The sequence below is a fragment of the Mauremys mutica genome, chromosome 5 (assembly GCF_020497125.1).
Source record: "Mauremys mutica isolate MM-2020 ecotype Southern chromosome 5, ASM2049712v1, whole genome shotgun sequence".
Taxonomy (NCBI): domain Eukaryota; kingdom Metazoa; phylum Chordata; order Testudines; family Geoemydidae; genus Mauremys; species Mauremys mutica.
In genome coordinates, this window is record NC_059076.1 from 23,541,454 (window position 1) to 23,563,557 (window position 22,104).

Here is a 22,104-nt window from a genome sequence, read left to right on the forward strand (position 1 = left end):
TGTCTTGTTAGATTCTGCAAATCTGAAAGGTCACCTGGGGCAAACTCAGCTCTCTTGTAACTTCTTTAGTATCTTGGCTTGCCAAAGTAGCTGACTGAATGTGATGGATATTGATAAGTCACCCTAGTCTCTTTGGCTAAGTTCACACTTTCCTTAGGCTGTGGACCTTTTCTTACCATAAGTCTTCCACCAGCTGCAATACAATACAAACATGCACCGAGGAGCTGACATTTTAAGATAATCCATTTCAAATTAGTTCTTGCACTAGACTCTAATGCAAGATATATTGCTGTGATGAACAAGAATAAAAATAAAAAAGGGATTTTGTAACTGTGTATCTGTTTACCAGCAGCATAAGGTCTGAGGAGCTCGCTCATTGCCAACACAGAGCCCACTCTGTCTTCTGCAGCATCTCTTTGGGTAGAGATCACAGCTTCTCCCAGGCCTCTTTTTATGATGATGGGTGTGTGTGGACCAGTGAACTCGATCTGCTTTCTCTCTCTCCCTTAAATGGCTCTTGAAGGAGCATTGTCCAAGTCAAATCTTTTTGGCTGTTCCCAGGTTTGACCACTAGTCTGGAGAGACTCTCATGTAGAAATTGTGGGTTTGAGGTTCTCTAAAAATGCCTTACTTGTGATTTTTGGTATGCAACTTGAGACGCTTTCCAGGGATTTGATTTTAAGATGGTGGACGCTTAGCATTTTCTGAAAATCAGGCCCCTTTAAGGTGTCTAAATGGTAATCAAAAATGGAGGCAACCAAAATCACAAGTCACTTTTAAAAATCTTGCTCCTTATATGTAGCCTTTCTTCTGGGACAAAATCTTCATTGCAGAAATAAAACTTCAGTTGTCAACCAATTACAGGTGTTTAAAGGGAAAGGTGGCATTGAGCCCTTCATGTTCACTGACATGATGTGTGGGCACCAAAAAAGAGAACTTGCATTAAAAACATAGCCAGCCATTACTGGAATATTACTTTCCCTAGACGGAAAATAGAAAACCTTGTTTATCCACAAACTGCACTATTATTTGAAAGACTAATCCAAAAAATAAATTCAATAGGCAAGAACATCAACATTTTTAAAACTAGGCACTGAAAAACTAACACTATTTTAATAGTCACAAGTTATCCGCTGGGTAGATTGGACAATTCAATCGGGACCTGTTTCTAACTGATAAACATAATGGCATTTAAAAAAAAATCTATAATCCTTCTCTTGTATAATCAAACCCCAGTGCTCAGGAGATGCTACCTCCTCTATATAATTCCCCACTATTGGGGGCACCTGCCCTCATTTTGGTAAATTTAACTGCTTCCTTGACATTCTTTTGGACCCGTCACTGCTATTGAATACTCAAGTAGCAAGAAAAGACACCCAATTGAGACTACAACTGGCCATTAGAGGGTGCCAAACCTAGGCACAGTGATCCACTCTCAGCTTGATTATTGGAACTCATACATAGACATGAAACATCTTGTCCTAAAGAATCTCCAACTGGTAGAATACACAGTAGCCAGTCTGTTGAGCAACACAGATTGCTTTGAGCATACCACACCAGTGTTTCTCTCTCTGCACTGGCTCCTCTTTGAAGTCAAGTCTTCTGTCCTGATCCTCCATGGGATTTCCCCATCTACCTAAGAGATGGCCTTTCCCATCACAACCTCATGCAATAGCTACATTCCATTGGAACCAGGAAACTGTGGACCATCAGAGGATGATTTTATGACGCAACCTTCAAAGGAGCAGAACCTAGACTAAGAAACTCATTTATTCCAGAGCTAAGAATTACCATAGGCCTCCCATGTTCACATTTCATATCTTCATTGTTGTCGATGCTCATGATTTTTATCACGAGTTTTGCATTCTTTATCCAGCTCATATATTTATACGAACATCTCATTTTTTAGAAAAGTAAGTTTCTAGCGCTCGCAGTTGCAGAGAAAAGCTTGAAAGAGTACCTGAGTGGTTAAAATAGCAGAAGGCAGATCAAAAGTATCCAAAATGTATAATACCGTATATCTTTTTTAAGTTAGTTTCATTATTTTGGGAGAGTCTAAATCAGGGGTTGGCAACTTTCAGAAGTGGTGTGCCGAGTCTTCATTTATTCACTCTAATTTAAGCTTTCGTGTGCCAGTCATACATTTTAATGTTTTTAGAAGGTCTCTTTCTATAAGTCTATAATATATAACTAAACTGTATGTAAAGTAAATTAGGTTTTTAAAATGTTTACGAAGCTTCATTTAAAATTAAATTAAAATGCAGAGCCCCCCGGACCGGTGGCCAGGACCCGGGCAGTGTGAGTGCCACTGAAAATCAGCTCGTGTGCCGCCTTCGGCACGCGTGCCATAGGTTGCCTACCCCAGGTCTAAATCATAATGCTTGAATGCTTGGTAATCCTTTGAGTCATCTTTTCCTCAATATAGAGCATGTGCATATATTATTGTTGAAGAGTAGTAACAAAGGGATTTCTTCCATAGACTTGGAAGCAAGAGAGAGATGGTTGTTGGTTTTATTTTTAAATACTTGGCAGATGCCCATATACTTGGCAGATGCCCATGGTACAGTGATGGGGCCACTGTGTACTAAAATGCTTGGGCTGTAACTGGTGCTATTTCTTCCAATCCTGAAAGTTCAGGGTGAGGATTTAGAAAAATGGGTCTGGTTTTGGCTATACTGACTTGATTGATTTAATGTGCTGTGATTCTCACCACAAGCAAAAATACCACAAGGGTCCATCACAACAGACGTGATTGAAAGACCAATTGTCTTGAGCCAATCTTGTTCATTTTTGCTTCCACTGAGCCTCTTCTCTGTTGCCCTACAGTAGCTGTAACACTTGATTAATACTGGGTGCAATATAATGTTTATAGCAAACAGTTTTCGTAAACAGTTTGCTGTGATATTGGCTCTTAGGCTTCATGTTAACGTTAAGATATTTTGCTGGATTCTGTTATAGGATCTTTGCCATCAGAGCTTTGAAGAAATCTGATTTATTTAAGGTTATGGGTTAAGTGATTGAAATTGAGTTTTTGAAATCTCTACTTGCTTTTGTGAGCTCAGCTTCTCTCTGACTGTGGGAGAGAAGGAAGGGAATTGCAGGTAAAGCTGCAGGTTTAAAAAACAAAAAGATTGAACAATCAGTAAAAAAAATCCAGTGTAGTTTCACACAAATCTAGCATAAGCAGAAAGGGAAATCACTAGTGCACATAGAAAACTTTGTAAAATGTTCTGAAAATGTCTGAAAATCCTATCAGTAGAACAGCAGAACTATGAAATTCAATTAAATTGAATCTGGTTATGCATTACAAGCCTTTTCACAACACTAGTAAAAGTTTTCAACCTCCCAGCAAGAGTTTTTCAAAGTGACAAACAAGAGTACCTCTGAGCTGTTTGAGACACTGATTAACCAGAAAAGCAATGATGTGTGCCATTGCCCTATGGGCTTGTTAAATATAGACCTGTAATGAGGAACATATGGAGTGATGGCCTTTTAATATATGCGGCTATCAATATAGTAAATAGAATGGTTTGAGTCTTGTCCCTTTAAGTAAAAGAGAGATGGAGAGTTGGAAGAGGAAATTTCTATGTTTGGGAATGGGACTAGGAGAGAAAAAGATAGGACCGAGTCACGTGTAGTGGCAATAGCAGGGTCTCACAGAAGAGGAGAGAAACAAGGAAGAGTCTAAACAGAACAAGTCGGGTTGCCCGGTGTCCAGTTTTCAACCAGAACCCCCGGTTGAAAAGGGACCCTGGTGGCTCCAGTCGGCACTGCTGACCAGGCCGTTAAAAGGGCAGTCGGCGGTGCAGCAGGGGCCCAGGGCTCCCTCCCTGCCTGCCCGAGCTCCACATGGTTCCCAGAGGCAGCCGCAGGCAAGGCTGTCCCTAGTGGGGTGAGAGGCCCAGGACAAATTAGCCTCCCTGCTAGTCCCCTTGCCGTCCACCCACCTGTCTGCTGCTTGCCTCCTCACCAGCCACCAACCCACCTGCCATTTACCTCCTCACCCACCTGCCCACCGTTTGCCTCCCCGCTAGTCTCCTCGCCATCCATCTGGCACACACTCTTCCCCCCCCCATCTGCCCAACCACCGCTCTCCTCCCTGCTCGCCTGCCCGCCTCCCTGCCACTTGCCTCCCTGTTCGACTCCTCACCTCGCTCACCCACCACCCCACCTCCCCACCCGCCTCCTCACCTGAATATTGGGACAAATGGCATCCTGGTCGTACATCAGTCGGGACGTGGTACAAAGTGCTAAATATCGGGATAGTCCCGATTTTATCGGAGCACGGGGCCCCCCAAAGTGTGGGGCCTGGGTGGTCGCCCCATTTCGCCCTACTCAAGGGACGGTTCTGGCTGCAGGTCCCTGCAGCCCCTAGATGCATTGGCGGACAGGGAGGCTCCACGCACTGCACTCACACCTGCAGGTGCCACCCCTGCAGCTCCCACTGGTCCTGGGTCCTGGCCAGTGGGAACTGCAGAACCGGCTCTGAGGGCAGGGGCAGCATGCAGAACTTCTCTGGCCACCCATACATCTAGGGGCTGCAGGTACCTGGTGACTGCTTCTCAGGAGTTGCAATAAACATCACCGGGACTCTGCGCCCCTAACCCTCTCCCACACCCCAACCCCCTGCCCCAACCCTACTCGTTCTGATTTATTAACACAGTTCCAGTGTTTTTATCTATCCATTGTTAATGGCTTGTCATAACTGCTTATGCAGTACCCTGAGCATCTTGATATGTGGCTGTGCTGCCTAATAATTAAAGCCTTGTTATTATTACCTTACTCTATAATTCATTCTGGGGATTCAGGACTGCAGGTATAACTAGGGTGACCAGACCCAAGTGTGAAAAATCGGGACAGGGGGTGGGGGTAATAGGAGCCCATATTAAAAAAAAGCCCCAAATATCGGGACTATCCCTATAAAATTGGGACATCTGGTCACCCTAGCAATAACCGTTGTACCTAAGTAGGAGGCTACCAGCATAGGTTATTTACTTTGTGTTACAGATCCATTTCCAAATGATTCCTGAATCAGACCTTAGTGTGAGGGGTCTAATGGCAGTCACTTCACAGCTTCATGCATGCTTACAATTCCCTCTCCTGTTTCAAGTATCCGGCTGTTTCCCAAGCAGGCTGTGAATGGCAAATCGTGATGGAGTGTATCGCCCAGTAGGGAATGACCTGCTATTACGAGGCTTTTGTCATGTAGGCACTTACGCTAGACTACTCCATGGGTGCTCACATGAAATTACAGCATCTCTAATGCAGAGGACTGTTGCTCAGGATTACTAATACAAAAGAACAGCTTGGATGCAATGAATCTGAACAGTAAACATTTGTCATAGTAAAACTGCAGGTCTTTAAAGATCTGTGCCTTTACCATAGTAACAATAATTTTAATTACCCTTGTTCTATAAGGTTTATTAGTGCTGCATTGGAAGAAAATGTGTAGCTGACATAGTGATTGGGTAAAACAGTAAATTGTTTAGAAACTGTGCCTATTGAAACCAGTGTTCTTGCTGGCAATGATGTTAGTAATACACAAGGTTTAAGTTAGATTGGCTTATACATTGGCTGTCTCTACTTGCTTATTGCCTTGTGACTGACAAAATGCACTGAGAACTGAACAGGAGTCGAGTAAATAACACAGTCATTCTGATGAAAATAACTGAAGTTATAATTTGTGTATCTGTCTCAGCCCAATCTCTTACCTGTCATCAAGGATTTAGAGGTAATTCAGTTTAATGGAACTCAGAATAACAGACTGTCCAAAACCCAGTTGTAAATATTACATTCAGAGTCACCAGCACTGGTAAGACAATATTCAGAAAGCACAGCTGTGACTTTCATTCATTCCTCCCCTACGCTGTGATATTCTTTTTGCTATAGAGGCAAATGCTGAATAATAGCTGGCAAGTCTGAATACTAGCAGCAGAATCTCATACCAGCTGAGACTTGGAAAAGAATAAGTAACAAGAAGTATTTCCTAATTTTAGGGTACAACTTTTGAAAATGCTTAGAAATGAAATAGTAACAATAATTATTGATGTTTTATAGCATCTGGCTCTCTCTAGATGGATTTGCCGATTGAACAGAATTCAAAGATGCCTATCACTACAGTAAACGTTCGATGTAGTCACGAAGATATACAAAACACTGTCCATAGTAAAGTCTGCTCCACATACACCTCAGATTCTTGGTATCTTGCTTGCTGTCTCCTCACACACGCATATGTATGAGTGTAGAAATGTTAGTGAATAGTCCCTTGTTTTCAGTTATTATTGAGGAACATTTACAAACTTAAGGGGGAGAGCTGTAGGTCATTGTAGCTTGACCTGAACAATTCAGTGGCTGCAGCAGAGCAGAATTTCTGATTCTTCCATTAGAAGGGGAGAGTCATAGACTCCTCAGCTTTTATCCAAAGATCCTCAAGTGCTCAGTTTTTTGGGTAGGGAAAGGAAAACTATATATATGATTTAACCCTGAGATACTCCAGTTTTACACCGCTGACTTAAAACTGGAACAACACAAAGGTGAATCAGGCCCATCGAGGAAAACTCAGATTTTATGTGAGTATTACAGAATATTCAGAGACAGGGAAAGTTAAAAGACACAAAGCACAAGTATTGCACCAGAAACCTAAGAGTTATGCTCAGGGAATAGAAATGCACCATGTGACCTATGGATTCAGTTAGAACAGTTCAATATTGATAAGCAGATTACTTTCAGTAAACTATAGTGAATGAGTTGCAGACCCAGAATTATTAGTGAAAATTGCATGGCAAATTTTGAGAAAATTGTAATCTGTTCATGAATAACAGAAAGATGCAGAATTCATGCATTAATTTTCCACCCAGCTCTCCAATCTGCTCCACTTTTTGGAACAGCCTAGCTTCTCCATTGAGGTGTCCCTGCCCAGAATCTAAGTAGGTCTGACCCTTTGTGGTTTATGAGATCAGATACCATCACAGCACAAGGTGGTATAGATACAGGAGTTCACCACAAGTCACACGGTCTGTGTCATTTAAAGGGAAAGGAAGAAATTTAGTGTACAAAATTAGGTGAATATTTATTGCAATGAAAAGGCAAGTTATACTTAGAAATAGCTAGACATGACAAATGAGCAATCTTTACTTTTCCCCATTTTGTGAGCTCCTTGGGTCCTTCACCTGGGCCTCTATGCTTAGTAGGCCACCACTGCTCTTCTAGTGCCTGTCTCCTCATTTTCAGTGCTCTTTCTTTCTGGGCTTTCTTCTACTACTCCAGGCTTTGATCTCAGCAACTTACTTTCACTCTCCCTCCATCTCAGGGCTGGATACTATATGGTGCAGCAGCATTGACAACTCTCATTTTAGCACAAGCCTTGCAATATTTGGAGTTTTTCTTAAAGCCCTGTCTCCTGGAGCCAGATGATTTCATGAGACCCTCAGCTTACTTGTTTTATGAAAGTTTCTGCCCACATGGTTGTGGAGAAAAGGTTGAAAATATGAATCCTCAAGGCTCAAAACCACAAAGCAAATAAGGAGAACCCAACATTTATTCTCTCTAAAAATCTCATTATTTTTAAGTCATTCTCCAAATTTTTAAGGGCTTGACTCTGAAGTTTTGAATGCTTAAGGTTGACAATACTGGTGATGAGTGTTCTCAATTCCCTCTGAAATCAGTGAGAGATAAAGACACTTAGCACCTCCAGGAGTTGCTCAGCAGCTTGCAGGATTGAGCCCTTAATTCCTCCAGGCAGCTTTGTTTGCTGTTTTTCTGTTTTCCTTGCCTCTCTGGTGCCTCTGATACTTTATCTCAAATCCCAGGCCCCTCCAATGCTATCTCATGTTCTCCAATTCTCTCCAGCTTTTGTTTCCTCAGCTCTTCACAGCCTCTCTGATCCATTGTCACCTCCCCAGGTTGCTCCAGGACTCTCTCTTTGCTTTGTCGGTATCTTTCTGCCTTCACAGCTCCACTTTTTCACAGCATCGCTTCCTCCTGACACATTTCTGAAACACAACCACAGAAACCCTTCCACATCCTATAGGATTCATACACATAGTGAACTATTTCTTCCCTCTGTTTGTCTGTCAACTGGAGCAGAGTCCCCGATTGCTACAATAAGACTCTCTGTATTTGTCTGCTAATAAGTAGTCAAGTTAGTAGAAGTTTATAAGATACGAGATCAAAAATGTTTCTTTTTTAAGTTAGTCAAGTGAAAGGAAATAATGGGATAGTATTAGGCTACATATAAAAGTATTTAAAATATAATGTACTTAGAAAAGATGTGCTCTGGGGGAGGCACTACAAGCACCAAGATAAAGAGGAGTGGTAGGGAAAATTAAAACTACTGTTACTGCACAGGTGTTACACTGGCCAGGTCTGTTTCTCATGAGAATTAATGAAAAAATAAATAAGGTCAATCTCAGCAGTTGTGCCAGGGCTTCTGTTAATTCACAGCTCTCCACATATATATATTTTACTTGTGGTTTTCATTTTTTCCAACCTCTGAGTGGGCAAGAAGGGTTTGGCCTTCTGGAGTGGGTTGATTGTTTGGTGAGAGAGAAGTGAGTGGATGCAAACTGAGGGCAGATATATTTTTGCAGTCTACTTTAATTTACAGGATCCACATAATTCCTGATATTGCTTGGATCAAAGATGGGCAAAACAGCAAAAGTAGTAGCTAAGCATTAAAACAGAATTAATAGCTCCAGTAAAATCACACAGCTCAATCACAACTCCTGTGCAAAACTTGAGTCTCATTCCCCCACCCAACACCTACCGCAAGGACACATCTTTGTCTGTCACTCAAGTGATTCAAAAACACCATAAACTTGGAGTAGCTGTCTGTCTCTGTTCTTTCAGCCATGGTTTACCTGAGACACACATGAATGGCTCAGCCTAGCCTGCTCTAAAGAAAGATCTTTAATTTAGACTTTGTCTTCCCTGCAGCTGGGATAATTAATACTATAGGACTTGAGCCAATCTCTAACTATTGGGGATCAAGATGAGATCTAATGTTGGGAACAGATTGTCCCACATCTGCCTTCTGAGGAGGTTCTTACACCTTCCTCCAAAGTGGCACTGTCTCAGACAGGATACAGGACAAATGGACCTTGGGCTTGATTCAGTCTGGCAATTCCCATGTTACAACATGTTTAAAATTCACAGTGTCGATGAGACCATCTGTTGTAAATGGGTCACCCGACCCGCTTATATTTGTAGTGTAGATGACAACCTTAGTTTGCAGTGTCATCACCCAGTGAACAAACACAATCATGGCTAAATTGGTTTTCATTAGTACATAATCAGTGCGGCATGTCAAGTTGCTGTGGTTAAACTATTGTAGACTGGTGTGAAATCAGTGCTGAGGTCATAAGTGTTACTTTGTGCATTGGATTATTTTAAAAAATCTTGGAACTACATCAGAATAAAGGGGAAGAGCTCATTGGTCTTGACTTTGCAGTGACATTCTTGTACTCTAATCTAGTAACCTCTATAACATGAAGAGGTGATTCATGGTCCAGACCAATAAGCATGAATATAAATGCTGTGAAATCAAAGCTGATGAAGGACAAAGTAGGTTGACCAGATGTCCCAATTTTATAAGGACAGTCCTGATTTTGGGGTCTTTTTCTCATACAGGCTCCTATTACGCCCCACCCCCTGTCCTGATTTTTCACACTTGCTGTCTGGTCACCCTAGGACAAAGAGAGGAGGAAGGAAGAAAGAAACAGAAGCTTGCATATCCAGATAAATCAGAGATGAAATATTGTATTTTTCTGGGAAGCTAGTTTGCAGCAGATGGGAAGATTCAAGGAGCAGTAAACAAAATGGACTGAAAAGTGAGCCATGAATTCCTGTCATGGCTATCAGTTATTTTGCTATTGAGAAAAGTTAATCAGAGACCTGAACTGGTAAACAACCGTTATCTTGGCATCCTGTATAGAGTAAGGAAGTGGCTGCCATATGGAACAAAGGGAAAAAGATGAGACACATTTTCCACAGGTGACATTTTCGAAAGGCTCAGACTCTGAAGAGCTAAACAAATTACCAACAGGGAGATGCATAGAATCTGTTGACCATCTAGCTATTTGTATTGAGCAGTATCTTCTGTAAAGAAAGATTGGTACAAAACTAGGCACTCCTTCTATGGTGGAGTATGGATGCATCAGCAGACTTCAGGTGATATGGAAGGAAATGAGGAAGAAAAGATGGGCATTAATCAACACATACATACAGAAGTGATGAGCCTTACCTGGAAGAAAGTCCTGAGGCACATTAAGGCCAAAGCTAATTGAAAGAAAGATGGGATCTCAAGGCCAAAAATAAAATATAAATGGAGGGAGGGAGGGGGCGGAGGGAAGTGTGTAGAGGCAAGATTGTAAAAGATGAGTATCTAAAGTTAGGCATCTAAATAAATAGCTTGATTTTCAAAGTTGCTGAGCACCCAGCAGCTCCCATATGAATGCCTATATATGGACAAAATCCAGTGCATAGATGCTCATATGAGAAACATTAAAGGCTACAATTATTCAGTATTTTCTTCAGAAACCTAAAATGTGGTGATAATAAGTAGCCTAAAATGTGGCACAGAATCCAGCTGTGTCACCCTTAATTCTCAGCTGTCTCTAACATCTCCATTTTCAAAACTGGGGTTTGGGCTTTTAAACTGAAAGAAATGCACAGAAAATAGGAAACAACTTCACCTTACAAATGGCTCCAACATTTTTCTATTAGAATGTGGAATATATTTTTGAGGTTGGCCATGTTATTTTTAGTTAAAAAAAAAAGTCATGTTAATCCTAGTTTTGATGTTTCTCCTGAGGGGAAATTCTCTTTTAAAAATGGTGGAGATCAATCCCCGTGTATTCCATTTGCAAGAAGCAAAGAACTACAGTTAGCAATAAATCCACGATGCTAATGAGCAGAAAACTGAGGGTGTCTTTCAAGGTGAAATCAGCTTGATTAGCACTTTGAGTAGAGGAAAGGTGATGCAGTTCAAATAGAGCATAAACAAGGCCTGGTCCCCTGAAAGTTTGCTCATTTGTGGGTGGGAGAAAGACAAAGAGACAGTTCAACGAACAAGAATGTATTATGATAAAGTCCTGGTTTACTTGGTTGGATAAGAATTTTATGTACTTCCCATGTTTACTTGACAGTGGGGAAAATGCAGGAAAGCTGTTTAGGTTGATGTTTTAGGAATCAACCACCCATTAAATTGAGTAAGCACCTCTTCATTTTTTTCAAAGGGTATAGTGCAATGTTGAGTAAGCAAATAAAGGCTGTCCCATTTCCTGTCCCTCCAGGAATCATAGCTCTCCTGATTTTAATTATGTGCATGTGTTTTGGGTTTTTTTCCTGTTAGCTGGCAGAAGTTCCTAAAATATTCTGCCTAGCTCAGATCCAAGCAGCGCCGGCTCACTGCACAAAGCTGCGCCCAGCATGGGTTCGAGTGGTTACAGGCAGACTTGATCAAGAAGCACAGCAGCATTCTTTATTTACTATTTACACAGCCAGTGAATGGGCCAGGAGGGAAAACCCATAAGTCATTGCTAATGGAAAGAGAGGGGAGGGAATCTGACCTGTCCGAGATACAGGACTGAACATAGGGTAGGGCAATTTCACCTTTTCCATTCCAAGTTGAAATTCTAGATTGCTTTCATAAATCTGACTCTGATTCAATCCAAAAAAGAGAATATTAGGGTTGCAAAAGGCATGATGATACAGTATATCTTTAAGAAACAGTATGGGCCAGACTAGCCCTGGTCCTGGCACAGAGATGCGAAGGAGTAGGATGTGTATGATGGTTGTGCAAACTGCAGCTTTCCCCTGAGTGGACAAGGGCCTGTCTCTGTAGTCAGGCAAGCACAGAGTTTTGTGGGAGGAGAGACAGGATAATGGGCACGGCTGCTGTTTCCCACCCTGCCCGCCTTCATCAGGCCCTGGAGTTTGCCAGCCTGGGAGAGATGAATAAGCTGCAGCCTTTGAAATGATTGTGCAACTTTTGTGCTTCCAATGTGAGCTCAGTGAGAGATTGTGCTGTAAAGGCATAATCTGTCCCTATGCAATCATGTAATTACACCGTATAATGAACAGAGTTAAGGGTGCATGTGCAGCCTTAGTGACCTGTTAGTATAAGGCACCATTTTCAAAATTCGGGTGCCTAATATTGGGTATTTTCAGAGGTGCTGATCCCCTGAGACATCTCTTGAAATAATTAGGACCTATGGTTGCTCAGCAACTCTAAAAATCTTTATATGGATAAAATCAGATTATTGAAAAGTTGGAAATGTCCTATGTAACCATAATTTTCTTTGTCCAAATATCTATGATCTGAAATTCTTATTTTCTGAATTTTAGATACATCTTCTGAGCTGTTCAGATTATCAGGGTTTGCCTGTATTTTAAATATTATCCCTACATAAACCAGCATTTACAGTCCTACATCAAACAAATAAATGCCAGTGTATTCACAAATATCTTTTTTTGAAGCATCATGCAAACTTGTAGCACTATATAAATAATAATTTATTCACAGGGAAGATAAGCATAAAAGTCCCAATATTGCAGCACACAAAGGATGTACCAAACATCAAGGGGGACAGATCCTCAGCTGGTGTAAACTCCTTTGAGCTCAGTGAATCTTTGCTGATTTTCTCTAGCTTAGCATCTGACCAAGGATATCTTATGCTTTCCTTCATTATGAAGTTAAACAAACACAGATTAATTGTATGTTAGCTAAATGGATATTTAATCAAGTCTGTTGTTTGGAGTGCTACTCTGGAATGGTGTAAATGAGGTGTCTGGACTTCTGGCACTAGTCAGTACCTTGCCTGGTTGTGCCAGACATGCTAGCCTGTTACAAACACAGACCCAGGTCTGAACCATGTCCCCCAAAAGCTGCAGGCTGAACTGAAAACAGCTTAAGAAGTGCTCCTGTCTCCAACACCCAGATACCCAGTTCCTGATGGGATCCAAACCCCAAATAAATCCGTTTTACTCTGTATAAAGCGTATACAGGGTAAACTCATAAATTGTTCGACCTCTATAACACTGATAGAGAGAGATGCACAGCTGTTTGCTCCCCCAGGTATTAATTCTTGCGCTGGGTTAATTAATAAGTAAAAGGTGATTTGATTAAATATAAAAAGTAGATTTTAAGTGGTTCCAAGTAATAACAGACAGAACAAAGTAAATTACCAAGCAAAATAAAACAAAAACACTCAAGTCTAAGCCTAATACAGTAAGAAATTCAAATTCCATTCAGGTGATTATATTCTGCCTATGTATAAGAAATTTCCCACCCTCTCTTTCTCCTTTCAGCTGCATACTTCACTTCCTATCCTAAACTGTTGTGTAGTTTTTGCAGTGCATTGTTAAACACAAGATATGTTCCAATACAGAAATGGCTGAATTTCAGTGCTAGGTGAAATGTAAAATACTTTAAATTCTTTAGGAGGAAAATCTCTCTATAAATACTTTGCAATGATCAGGTGCAGAGTAATACAATTCGGTGTTTTGGTGGGGGCATTATTTTGTTTAAATCAGGGGTTGGCAACCTTTCAGAAGTGGTGTGCCGAGTCTTCATTTATTCACTCTAATTTAAGGTTTCGCATGCCAGTAATACATTTTAACATTTTTAGAAGGTCTCTTTCTATAAGTCTATAATATATAACTAAACTATTGTTGTATGTAAAGTAATTAAGGTTTTTTAAATGTTTAAGAAGCTTCATTTAAAATTAAATTAAAATGCAGAGCCCCCCGGACCAATGGCCAGGATCCAGGTAGCACGAGTGCCACTGAAAATCAGCTCGAGTGCCGACTTCGGCACGCGTGCCATAGGTTGCCTACCCCTGCTTTAAATCATGTAACAAAGCTCTAGGAGATATATATTATATTCCATGTTCAATACCTAGTCTATATATTTTGGCTAAGTGGTTCTGGTCAGCTCTAAATCTCAGTTGGGGCTGGGGTCAGTGCTTAGAAAGATTCAGATCTGGTATTTGGGGTTGCATGTAATGATGCCTAATTCTCATGAGATTTCAGCCACAGATTAAGTAAATATCATGGACCAGCTGATACAATGTGATTTGCTGCCTTTTGAATGATGGAACATACTAGCTGTTCTTGAAAGATTTCTACTGTCTGGTCCACATCCTCTGGGAAGGCCAAAATAAGAAGAGACCTTACGAATTTCTGCATCAGACCCAAAAAATAAAGAGAGGCTCCTGATTTTGGCTCTAGAGAAGTGGGCTTGAATCTGGGGCCTTGAATCCAGTTTCTGGCCTCTGGACACCGTGCACCCTTGAAGGGAGTTCAGATGCAAAGCTGGAATTTTGGAACATTCTAGCAGACTGATGCATGGTTTCTGTGGTTTGGTTTTGCTGTTTAGCATTTGCAAGTTAAATGTCTGCTTGTGTAATAAATATAACGCACTGACATCCTTTGATTGACAGTGGAGAACCAAATAAAAATCAACGTCAAAAACTAGACACTGGCACCATTCTCAGGGATAGAGTACCAAGTGGGTAGCAGCAATAATGGTCAATAGTGCTTATCACTTTTTTTCACCGCTAGCTGGGAACATATTGAAGCAGCTGTCATTTGCATTCAGTGTCAGGGCTGTTCCTGGCTGAGCATTGGTGACAGAGCAGAATATTGCTGTATATTCTGTAAACCGTCCTTTGGGCAAAATGAGTAATTAATGCTTCAGGCTTAGAATGGCACTTCTGTGCTCATCTCATGTTGTATTTTAATGGGTCAAAAATGCATCTTCTTATTCCAGTCCTTTGCAACTTTAAAACCTTCACCGCATCATATGCTCTGTGTGTGTGTGTGAGTCAGTAAGAGGGAAGGAGAAGGAATGACAGCTGTTCCTTCTCATGCTTTAGCTACCCTGGGACTGGCCAAAAGGAAGGCGTTTTTTGTCACATAGCCAAATTACTAACACTGAAAAAGGATGGAAACTGTAGGGAACAGTTAAAGGGCCTGATTTTCCACTGCCTTGCATCTTCTGTTGTTATATCCATCTGTGCAAAGTGTGTGTAGAATGTGCTCACTGGACAGCTGTGTAAATCATACAAGATGCAAGGCAATATAGAAGGTCCATATTTTGTGCCTGTGCTTTTGGTTGGTGATTCAGAATATTATCAAAAATGAAATGTTGTGACTATTCATTTTCTCTAATAAAATATCAATTCCTCTCCAGAGCTCTGCTCCTCTTTCAGTAACTCCTGTTTACTCTACTGACATTGTGACATTTTAAAGTACATTATATTTTAAATTATTGCGCAGCACTCAGAGCACCTTGGTGGGAAAGGTGCTCTTTATAAAGAGTAATATTTGTATTATATTTTATCACTGCAATTAGACTCCATATTTAATGGAAGACTTTGGTGACAGTGTATTCCCTGAGAGTGAAGCTTGAGTGCGCTTTATCTTTAGCCAGGAATCCTAAAAGTAAATCTAGCCTCTGCATTCACTTGGGTGTAATTTGGTCATATGTACAATCATGTACTATATATAGTCCAAATCACAGACTATTATTTATTTGTATTAGTCATGCCTAGAAGCCACAGCTGAGATCAGGACCCTATTTTTGTAGGCCCTGGAGAAATGCCTAGTAAGAAACAATCCTATTGTTTTTACAGTATCCAGAAGTGCAAGGCTCTTTACAGGACACACAGAAAGCCAGAGTCCATGTGCCAGGGCCGCCCAGAGGATTCTGGGGGCCCGGGGTCTTCGGCGGCGGGGGGCCCTTCCGTTCCGGGACCCGCCGCCGAAGTGCCCCGAAGACCCGCGGCGGGAGCCCCCCCGCCACCGAATTACCGCCGAAGCGGGACCCGCCGCTGAAGTGCAGCCCGGTCTTCGGCGGTAATTCGGCTGGGGGGGGGTCCCCGCCGCGGGTCTTCGGGGCACTTTGGCGGCGGGTCCCGGAACGGAAGGGGCCCCCCGCCGCCGAAGACCGGGCTGCGCTTCGGCGGCGGGTCCCGCTTCCCCCCCGCCCCGGCCCCAGCCTCTTACCCCCAGCTCCCTCCTCACCCGGAGTCTCAGCGCCTCGACGGAACAGCCGCAGCGTGTGGCCGGCGGGGCCTGAGCCCCGCCCCGCTCAGAGCCGCGTGGTGAGGGGGCGGGGCTGGGAGCTCCACGCCGAGCAGAGGCAGCTGAGCTCAGCCCGGTGCTCCCGGCCCCGCCCCCTCACCACACGGCTCTGAGTGGGGCGGGGCTCAGGGGCCCTGCCGGAGACTCGGCGCTTGATGCGCTGAGGCTCCAGGAGAGGGGCGGAGGCGGGAGCCTCCGCTGTTCTCTTGGGGGCCCCTGCGGAGCCCGGGGCCCGGGGCAAATTGCCCCCTTTGCCCCCCCCCCCCGGGTGGCCCTGCCATGTGCCAAAGAGCTGACAGTCTTGTGTTAGACATGGTCCAAAGGGCGAGGGTGAAATAACAGGGAGAGGATGAGGCAAGGAAGGACAAGAGCAAGAGCAATAAGTTCACATGTTCACTTACTTGGCTCCATGCACTTTTAGATGGCTCAATTAAAAGTTTTATAAATATCTGAAAACTAATTATTTGTATGGCTTTGCGCCTCACCAGTATCACCTGGGGGGCAGATCCCACCTACTGAACTGAATCAAGGAGCACTGACCAAAGAGCTGGACTGGGGAATGCACAGGCTTCTGCCATCAGCTTGTGCAGGTTCCTAATCAAGTATTCTATGGTGCCATAATGATGGTAGAGATCTTCATTCCTTATATTAAAATAGGAATGTAGAGAAGAGATTGAATCAAAACATCAGATCTGAACAAACTGAACTTCAGCGAACCTGAGGTCTGGATCCAAACTTCCTCTTATCAATGGGCCGAAGTCATGTTATTTAAATAGGCATTGGGCATGCCTGAAGCTATCTCCACGCTTTTGTGTTCCCTCTGCATTTGATCACTAATAGAACCTTCAAAATCAATGCTGTGTACACCATTGGATTGCTGGCTAATAGCACGACTGTGCCTCGCTTTTAAAATGACAACACCACTTGTGTACATCAAATGTTCTTGTTACAAATATGACATCTTTAGTTCCTGAACATAAAAATTGAGTGGCTGTCAATACTTTTAAAAAGCACAATTTACTTTCAGTCTTGGTGTATAATAATTTCTGCAAAACCTCCAATAACTGTATCAGATTACAGATTAGCACAGGTGCAAGATTTCTTAGAACAGTAATGGGGTTTTTTGTTTACAGATGACATTTGTCCTCTAGCTTTCTTTTTGGAACTTAATAGTTTTCTTTTCACACTATTGACTGATGATAAATATTCCTGCCTTTCATAGCTAGACCATGGTATCTAGGTCTGCATACTTCAAACTATTGTATTAGGAACCAGGACATAGGTGGTCTTGCCTAATGGTCAGAACCGGAGTTGGAGCCAGGAGATGAGCCGATGGTCAGGAATGAGGCAGGGGAGTAGGAACCAGAGATGAGGCAAGGAGCAGGGACAAGGCAGGACCTGGGAGTGGGGACAGGAATGTGGCAGGAACTAGGAACGAGACAGGAGCAGAGCAGGAACCAGGAACAGGGTTGGATGTAGATCACAGGAGATATGTAAAGTGCCTGATCCAATGCAGAAGCAACAGGGATCCTGCACAATTGCTCAGACAACCCACCCGGGTCACTGCCACTTAAGTAACGGGCACAAGCCAATCAGGTGCCCCAGGCCTTTGGTGTCCTGACGGGACTTCCTGTGGGGCCTGACCATCTGAGATTAGTGAGGTGGTGCTTCATCTGTCTTCCTTGGTGGCAGTAAGAGAATGTCCGAGACCTCAGCCCCGCACACTCCTGGGTTCTAGGCCTGCTAAAACTAAGGACCCACACCCTCGGATCCTTACACATTGTCGCAGCTTCCAGCAGTCAGTTTGGTGGTAGGTGGCTGGCAGGAGTTTGGCTGGGCTGGAAGGGATAGAGTTTATATGTGATTGTCTTCTGTTGCAGGAGGAGACCGAGAGCGGATGACAGCTCATCATGAGACATACCTCCTTATGGCCAGCACACAGAATGACATGGAGGACTGGGTGAAATCCATTCGCAGAGTTATATGGGCACCTTTTGGAGGAGGTGAGTCCAGGAGAGAAAATGTAAGAGTCACAGGAAAAAGATACATATGGCTTCTATTGTTGTAAGTTTAGGTCCTAGTGAAGAAGAAAAAACAGTGAGTGAGCCAGATGCTTTAAAATAGTTGGACCAAGCACTTCCCATTCTCCTTTCCCATCATGATAGCGGTCTCTAGGAAAATTGGTTTGGTGAAGTCAATCCTTCATGGGCAGTTTGTCATCTAGGGAATAAGGCAGACTTAGATAATCCTTAGGGATGACATGCATTAATATTATTAATAAGTATTTTTTGCTTCTCTCCCATCCAAAGATTTCAACACACTTTACAGACATTAGTTAAATATGCCTTCAAATCTCTCTGTGAGGTAGGGTAATATTGTCATCTCCATTTTACACGTGGGGAAAAGTTAGGCCTAGAATGCTGAATAGACTTACGCATGATCACAGAGGATGAAGATAGAACCCAGATTGCCTAACCCCCAGTCCTGTCTCTTAATCAGGCAGCCATTCTTTTCACCTAAGAGGGCCCTGTTTTTCTTCCCAATACCGAAAATATTCTTCTGAAAAAGATACAGAATGAAAATGCAATGGTGGCATATTGGAGAAAGTAAATATGGAAGTATTATTTACTCCTTCTCATAACATGAGAACCTAGAGGTCACCAAATGAAATTAACAGGCAGCAGGTTTAAAACAAACAAAAGAAGTATTTCTTCACAATGCACAGTCAACCTGTGGACCTCCTTGCCAGAGGATGTTGTGAAGGCCAAGACTATAGCAGGCTTAAAAAAAGAACTAGATAAATTCATGGTGGATAGGTCCATCAATGGCTACTAGCCAGGGTGGCTAGGGATGGTGTCCTTAGCCTCTGTTTCCAGAAGCTGGGAATGGGCAACGGGGGATGGATCACTTGATGATTACCTGTTCTGTTCATTCCCTCTGGGACACCTGGCATTGGCCACTGTCGGAAGACAGGACACTGAGGTAGATGGACCTTTGGTCTGACCCAGTATGGCCGTTCTTACGTGCTATTGTGTCTATTTGGATGCCTCTCTTTTCCCAGTGACAATCTATGTGAGCAGGCTGCTAGTGAGGGGCCTCCAGTGCCACTGTGTCAGTTCTGTTGCTCTCTTTCCGCTCCTGTCTCTGTTCATCATGCTGTTCTATTTGCTGCAGTCAGAAACCACAGAATGGAGTCAGTGCACATAGTGGATTCAGTCTAGTCACCTTATAATGGTATAGGCTCCTGAGAAAAAGGGACTACGCATTTTATAAGACATTTTTGTTAGGTGTAGGAGAGAGTTCAAAACAAAGATACATTGTATTTGCCAATGTATTAATCACCACTCAACACAGTGATGGACGCGCTTTCTTAGCAACTCCTACAGCTGGTCAACTGGTCCTAGTCCTTGCTGATGGAGAAGGCTGTTTCACATGGGGTAAGATGAGACAGAATCTTGATGCATCTTGGTATCTACTTCAATTAGAATTTGTACTGGTCACAAGAACTTGGCATTGTTGGTCCCACAAAGCCTGAAAGCCGCATCTGACTGATAATATTGTATAAAATGCAATGCACACTATGAGAAGCCCTGTGGCATTTATTTGGGCATTATGTGTAGAAGTTCTTCCTTCTGGTTAGAAATCCTGAAAAGGCAAATGGCCCTACTCAGTCTGCCCAGCACACCTGCTGTCTTTGAAAGGCCCCTTATATAGAGGGGGCCTCACTGTGCAACCTCAAATACTGTTATCATCATTTCAGGAAAAGAAATGCTTACACATTAATCATGTTGTTTCTCAGGGCACTCAAGCCCTTACTTTTGGAGATGGGGGCTACTTTCCCATTAGATGACAGCATCTGTATTTTAACCGGGGAACTTCTCGCTTGTCACCATTATTGTTTGGCTGTGAAAACAATGTCTGGCACCTCAGCAAGACTATTCATGTTGTTCTACAACAGAGAAGAACAGTTGTTGTAGCAGAAAACTGCTCTTACTGACCGAAAATTACCTTTTCCACCTATTAGTTAAACCTGAGCCTGAAGGAAATGATAATTTTGAACAAAATCTTTCTAAGGAACCACACACATTCCTTCACCTTCTGTCCAAGTCAGACATTTCTTATTGGGCAGAAACTTTGACCCCTGCCTGGTGGACTTCCCTGTGACCATCTGTCAGCTGGAGGCCTGTCTGGTACTGTCTCAAACATGCCTGCAGTTGTGCTTGGGGATTCCTAGAGAAAATGCCTACCAAAGGGACGGTAAAAGGTGTCCCTCTAGCCTATTAGGAATTTGAGACCTACATAATAAGCAGGGAAGGGCCAACACTCTGGATGTGATTCCCTATACAGGAAGTTGTTATTTAAAAATCTGTCTTAAAAGGTCTGATTTTTCATTTTGTTTCTCTTACAAGCATGGGGTGGGTCAGGGGATATTTTAATGTTCTGAAATTTTACTAAAGCGAAAATATACATATTCCTGCAGTCTACACCCAACTGCTTTCAGTTGTTTTAGAAGGACCTATTATATTGAACTATAATAGGCCCATTTTATATTCCAACCCCAAATCACTGTAAGCTACCATGGCAATAACACATTTGGGTACAAGCAATACCATTTTGAGAAGAGGGAAGCTATGAGTCTACCTGCTTGCATGATCTCAACAACCATAGTATTTGAGCATCTCATATATATTGATGCATTTATCCTCACAACTGCCCTGTGAGGTAGAGAAATATCTCCAGTATACAGGTGACGAACTGAGGCCAAGTGAGATTGAGTGATTTACCCAAGTTTGTACTTGAGGTCTGTGATAGAGCTAGAAATAGAACCTTGAGCTCCTGAATCCAAGTCTGGCACTTTAGCCTTTTTTGATGTAAGATGGACTTTGGTGAGACTGGATTTACATATGGAAACCACTGGATGCACCCCAGAAGCTGGCATGATACTGTCACAAATGTAGTAATGTATAGTGCCACCTATTGGTGCAAATGTATAGCTCAACATGAGGCTCATTGTTTGCATAATACCAATTAAGGCTCGGGCATGGTGGGAGACTATAATTGTTGAACTACTGTTTGTTTGAATTATTAATTGAATTATTTTTAATTCAACTTAAGCCTTTTATAAATGTCATATTCATGTTGGCTTTCTTGAGCAAATATGTTAACTCTAAAATGAGTCTCGCTCTGGAAAACGTGAGGAAAATTATTTTGAGAAGTCCTGGCCAGAAAACAAAAATTCTATTTCCCCTAAAATTTTGAGGCTTCGAAAATTGTTTCCACTTAACCTGGGTCCCCAAGACCCAGGTCCATACCTGACTACCAGGCTGTTGACTATTCTGCATGGACACACTCTGACTAGGATTTCCATCCCAGAACAGAGATACATTCCTGAGAGAATTCTATTTGTGACACAAATGCTGGTATTGAGCCTCACAATCTTGAGTGGCTTTACATTTCTAATGTATTTACACAGGGATACCAGGCAGTATCCTAGGCCTGGAGACGTCTGGGAATTGTGCCTCTAGAGAGTTGCCTATTTATTTAAAAAAAACGAGGAGTACTTGTGGCACCTTAGAGACTAACAAATTTATTTGGGCATAAGGTTTCGTGGGCTAAAACCCACTTAATCAGATGCATGCAGGGAAAATAGAGTAGGAAGATATATATACACAGAGAACATGAAAAAATGGGTGTTGCCAGACTAATTGTAACGAGACTAATCAATTAAGGTGGACTATTATCAGCAGGAGAAAAAAATCTTTTTTAGTGATGATCAGGATGGTGCCACAAGTACTCCTCGTTCTTTTTGCTGATACAGACTAACACGGCTGCCACTCCAAAACCTATTTATTTAATTGATTCTCATTTGAACTATTACTTTTGAAACTTCAAAAGATCTAATCAGGTCTCTTTGGCTGTTTTGTGACAATATGTAACTCACCATGTGTATTTTCCCCCCTTTTCCTATATAAATTATGCCAGAACCAACCTGAAACAGACTAACTTTGCTGAATAAGG

General features: G+C 42.4%; 1 protein-coding gene across 13 annotated transcripts in view; it reads left to right on the forward strand.

Annotated features, from left to right (window-relative positions):
- The window catches only part of ARHGAP24 (Rho GTPase activating protein 24), a 536,453-nt gene that overhangs the window by 472,167 nt on the left and 42,182 nt on the right, over positions 1 to 22,104 (forward strand). For all 13 annotated transcript variants that reach the window (XM_045019052.1, XM_045019055.1, XM_045019054.1 and 10 more), the window contains one exon: positions 17,967 to 18,089. In XM_045019052.1, coding sequence (XP_044874987.1) covers positions 17,967 to 18,089 — 123 coding nt within the window. The remainder of the gene's footprint in view (positions 1 to 17,966; positions 18,090 to 22,104) is intronic.